Consider the following 5,207-nt stretch of genomic DNA (forward strand, 5'->3'; position numbering starts at 1 on the left):
TACTGCGCCCGTCAAAGTCGAGTGGACGAGTCAGACAAAGACAAAGCCAGCCACTGAAATTCGAAATCGGCAATCAAGAATCGGCCCTTAACGACCCGGCTATGTAACTCAAACATAGCTTAACCGGGTTTTCTGGAGCGGTATTAGCTGGATATGTGATAAGCACCTTCACTGCTTCCGAGGGTACATTACTTAGTATAAGAACATAACGAAAAGAGTTTGACATACGAGGAAAGGGCATGATTCAGCACAGAAAGGGGCATGTCAGATACACTGCGAAGATGTAACAGACGAGACCGGGAGAATAGGTATCTGTGTGGGGACTTATGACGCTGAAGAGACGGAAAACAGAAGGGCGAGACGACAAGTGACCTACCTGGCCTGACAGGATCACGGGACTAGATAAACTCGGTGCATGTTACTGGAATGCCGAAGGTGTAGTGAACCAGATGGGTATTCGGACGCAATCAAGATATCATGATATCGTTCGAGAATCAGCATCCAGTCAACATCAGCAAAAGGCTAAGCCAGATAGGTATCGGCTCGCCAGCGTGAACGGTTCCATGAAGAGGAATATGTTTGGAAATGTGGGCGTCTCCTCAGCTAGGCAGTCATCCATCCTATTAATGAGCAGACCTTTATTGATGCTAATAATTCTTCAGCAAAGAAGAAGTATTCTTACCAATGTTATGAAATACCGATAGTCTTCGCTTGGTTGCCTTGATAGCGAAAATGGGCTCTCTTGATCGGATCTAGTTACGTCTTCAGAAATTGTTTCTTGTTTCGCCAACTACAAAATAAACGGCATTTACGAACCTCCGCGGCGCGGAATCCGACCGCGATCATCCAGGCAAATGCCTTGTTCGAAGACATAACTGGTGACATCAGGGGTTGACGGTGAAGGCGAAGAAGCAAAATTTAACCGGTGAGAACGCCGAAATTCCGGCACAGCTCTGTGAATATCAAAAACTGTTAGCTTACAGCGGAAGAACAGAGGTGTTTTCGCTCACTGTCAAGGAGTGATCAGATCTCGACAACGCGCGAGGGGAATAGACATCCTTGCCGAAATAGGTGCGTAGGAGTTATACTAGTCAGAAATCGCCACGATTATCCCACGATGAACTTGAAAGTGAAAAATTTATCCCAAGTTGAGAACTCGGCCCTCTATGGACAAACAGAGTACCGTTACGGTTGAAAATCTTGAGAAAGGAAGGAGATTGCTTACGATGGAGTGTCGTTGTTCTGTGATTCAAATCATTGCAAGCCTGACAACAGACATTATTGGTTTGATCTACGGACGATAAGGATAAATAAGACTGCACACCATCGTCATTGATTTTCAAGCATCTGCTCAAGGTTTCGGAAGTGATACGACTGCAGGAGGGAGACACTATCATCTTGACCACGCTAACAATAGCATTCAGCATAAAAGCTTCACCAAAAAGCTGAGCCTTGCCTAAAGAACCGGTTGGAAAAAGCATTCACGGTCGTTTGCCGCTAAGGATCGGCTTGCCATGCTGTAATGACGACAAGAAGACATTCCGGATGAGATCGTCATGATAGTAGTGCAAATCTGACGCAGTCTTTGTTTCATGGGTTAGCAGTGGAGATGGAAAGCAGAACGAAAAGGCTCGCGGTGAGATATCACTGATTTGGGTTACCGGGAGGGTGAAGATGCGTGCAGTTTGGATAGCTATCTTCGCGCGATTAAGACCGACGGTCGTCGGAACCGCGGAGGGACTAAGATGACATGACCAGTATTGTCAACAACGTAGATGGAGGACCTGCGCCTAATCAACTTCAGGGAAGGAAAAATTGGTATGTGCGCAACGACACACCATTATACCGCTCACCAGCCTTCTCCTGAGACTTGTCATTCTGATCCCTGTTTACCATTCCAAGTTGACTGACGTGTTCAACTTGAAACTTGAAGGGTATCGAGAGAGCATGTAATGCTGATATAGACCGTCAGAGCAGAGCAAGCGTGACTAAAGCATGAGAGAGAAAAGGAAGCCTGTCGAAGTTTGAAATTACAGATGTCGGCAATCAACACTCCCGGACCGGCCTTCATCCTACCGGCTACTTTCATCCAACTTCGACTCCAAAGAGAGGCCAAAGTGACAAAAACCGCCATCTCGAATCCTAGCGGCGGCATCCACCTCAAGATCAAGGAAAATATATACCAATTAAACTCAACAGATAGCATCGCTAGACCAGGACAACCAACCGGTGGCTTGAACAGCAACGATCTAACATTAACTCGCTTCAAAAGTAGACCGTACGCCAATCCTGTAACTTGGTTGTGACCATAAATACGAAAGAGAAATACACACTCTCTAAGAAGTAAGCTCACTATGATTAGTACATAAAAATATTATTATGGTTCTCGGGATTGCGAACCAATGGAATCGAACCATCGTCGCTGCATTCGTACTAGCAGGTTACCTGTTCACTATTGCGCATTTAGAGATAATCTTCATAGTGCATTAATATTGCGCCTCATTTTTGGCTATATTCTATATTCAACCAGAAATCTCTTGTATTTTGAGATATCAATTCCATCCTTTCGGTCGCAAATGCGGTGTCATACTCTCATAATCGGCTATCTATACGCAATCTCTCCATATACCAGAATATGACTCACAGAGACAGACCCCAGAGAATCAGCATCCCTCTTTCCCGTCCTCGTTCAATCATTTGAATGAGCTTCCGGCTCTTCTCGTGTTCACTCTCGCCTTTCACTCACACTGATCTCGAATATTCTATGCATGACAACTTCGAGAAATATAGCATGCCGTCAGTTAAAAGGCATTTAAATATCTGGATTCTGTAAACCGTGAATTTTCGGTAAATATAAGCACTGAATCTAAGATGTTGACTTTCCCAGTGCCGCCGTCCGTTCCACTGTATCCCTGCCTAATGATAGGACCTACTAAGGCGAGTACCGGGCAATTAATCTACCCATCATACTCATACGTAATTTTTTTCTCTTTCGCAAATGCAAGGTCTCCAAGAGACTTAATCTCTGCCTGCACATCCGCCTGCACATCAAGGATCAAACTCTCCAAAACTGAACCCTCATAAACCCCATTCACCATGCCAAGTTCCAATCGATCTTGTATGAATACCACCACCACACCAGCACTCGCCTTTTCCGTATGCTCCTTCACAACCAGATGCTTGATCCCAGACAAATTCAAAGGCCCCCCTCGATCCCTATAATTCAGAAACCTCAAAAAATCATTACAACAATTCTGCAACGTGAACCGCCCGACTTGTGTCAACCGGCGAAAGAGTTTAAGTATCACAAAATAGTCCTCCGGAATCTCATCGTCTTTCAGTACCTCCAGTTCGGAAAAATCTTCCGGAAGAACCCAAATTCCAGTCAACTCGAGGTCGACTAGCTGTTCCAGGTGAAAGTACTTCATTAGCTCGATGAGAACATAACTATCGTCTAGGTCATCTCGCCGATTCCGCAGAGTCAGTTTGCGAATCCCAGGAAAGTCGAACGTCCGGAAAACGTTCTTGGCTTCATCGGAGATTAGGTATTCGAGCTTGAGGGAACAGACATGAGGAAGGGTCAGACGAGACTCTGGACGAGGGGCGTTGTTATAGATGGGATCGATGACAAAGGCGAGGCTGAGGACCTCCAGAGTATCCTTGCTGTTGGATAGTATCCCACGTATGGTCTCAATCGACAAACGTTCCTTCCATGGCTGGTTCTCCAAACACAATTTCCGCAAATTCGTTCCGCAGAATAGGCCTCAATTCATAGGGACTCCGGAGCAGTGAGCATGTCCGAGAGCGGGGTACATCAACCTACTGTGCTCTTGTAGCTCCTCAGACGTTACAGGCAGAGCGTCTTCATCCGGATACTCAAGTATGTGAATTGGGTCAACGACGTATTTGTCGCCAAAGTAATCATCACGTTCAACATCCGCCAAATTGACCAGGAGCCATGTGTGCAATCGCGGCATTTCCTTCCCACGGAAATCACTACAGAGGAGGACAATCGGCTTCCAGCCCTCCATCTCCACACGGAACGTCTGGATTCGATGAGTGTGCCGGGAGAGGAGGAAAGAGAGGCAGAAGAAATGATGGTCCGTGAAGTTTTCCGTTCGTTTACGTCCATCCGGAGTTTCGATTTCAAGGAAAAGATCTAGATCTCCAGAACGTTCGAGTATGACATGGCCTCTCTAGGGAAGATGGTGGCAAGGTGGGAATCAGAATCGACAGGTATGGGAGGTGGGTCTGTGTCGGTGGTGATGGTGAGACAAGTCCAGAGGCGCGATTCATGGATGGCTAGGGACCGCCAGTGTTGGCAGACGGTGGATATTAGGAACGAGAAATTTGTATCTTGGGTACTGAGGGCTCCGAAAGCGAAGATTTCGAGGAGGATTTCGTCGGGAATTATATTATGACTATAGTACATTTACTAGTCTTTCCCAGCCTTTAGCTTTGTACTATATGCAGTTATAGGGTACTGCAGCCTAATACAGTAACCCACTTTCGGTACTGTTTCATATCTCATGCAACGCGCTCTCAAAAATTTGAAGTTTTGACAGTTGTGCAGTCCTGAGATACATCATTTCTACATCTGTGAAAATTTCTGAGGTCCAAAACTAAAGGGAATGTATCGAGAAACTCAATTTGCATATCCCGGCTCAGTTGCACATGCTGATCACCCATAGTACATGCATAGACGTCGGTGGCATTGATTAGAATCAAGACAATAAAATTGAAAATAGGTGGCGTTAGGAAATTTCCTTGTCTTTGTCCGTTTCCATCAACGTACATCGGAGGTATATCATCAATTCCATGAGAATGTCTCCGTCGAGACCTCGCACTAGACACAAAATAAATCAACGGGAAGTTGAAGGAAGTAACCTCTGAGCTCTGTAATCCTGCCGATAATGCAGCATTCAACCACCTACTTGCAAAGTCGGGAAGACTAGGCACCATGTTATGATAACCTGAACGAGGATAAAATAACTAGGGAAACTGATGAGTTTGACTTGGTGCAGGGAGAAAATGATTATTACACACAATCCTCCTGTTATTTTTGCTATAGAAAAGCTCTTCTGTATTGCAGGCCCCCATGACACAAAATTCAGCCAGTATTACCTTTGGCGTTCCGCAATCTAAGCCAGATCTCGTCAAACTATGATCAATTTGGAGATAATGAAATACAAGAGCAAACACGCACC

At 45.5% G+C, this 5,207-nt stretch overlaps 1 protein-coding gene across 1 annotated transcript; it reads right to left on the bottom strand.

Moving 5' to 3' along the window:
• Positions 1-2,957: 2,957 nt before the first annotated feature.
• Positions 2,958-4,031, bottom strand: EV420DRAFT_1486065 (uncharacterized protein; the record flags this gene model as incomplete). The annotated part of the gene is made up of 2 exons (XM_060470342.1): positions 2,958-3,763; positions 3,824-4,031. The coding sequence occupies 2 exons, from the start codon at positions 4,029-4,031 to the stop codon at positions 2,958-2,960; spliced, it is 1,014 nt and encodes a 337-aa protein (XP_060323491.1).
• Positions 4,032-5,207: the final 1,176 nt, after the last annotated feature.

The sequence above is a fragment of the Desarmillaria tabescens genome (genome assembly GCF_030435595.1).
Source record: "Desarmillaria tabescens strain CCBAS 213 chromosome Unknown EV420scaffold_79, whole genome shotgun sequence".
NCBI lineage: Eukaryota > Fungi > Basidiomycota > Agaricomycetes > Agaricales > Physalacriaceae > Desarmillaria > Desarmillaria tabescens.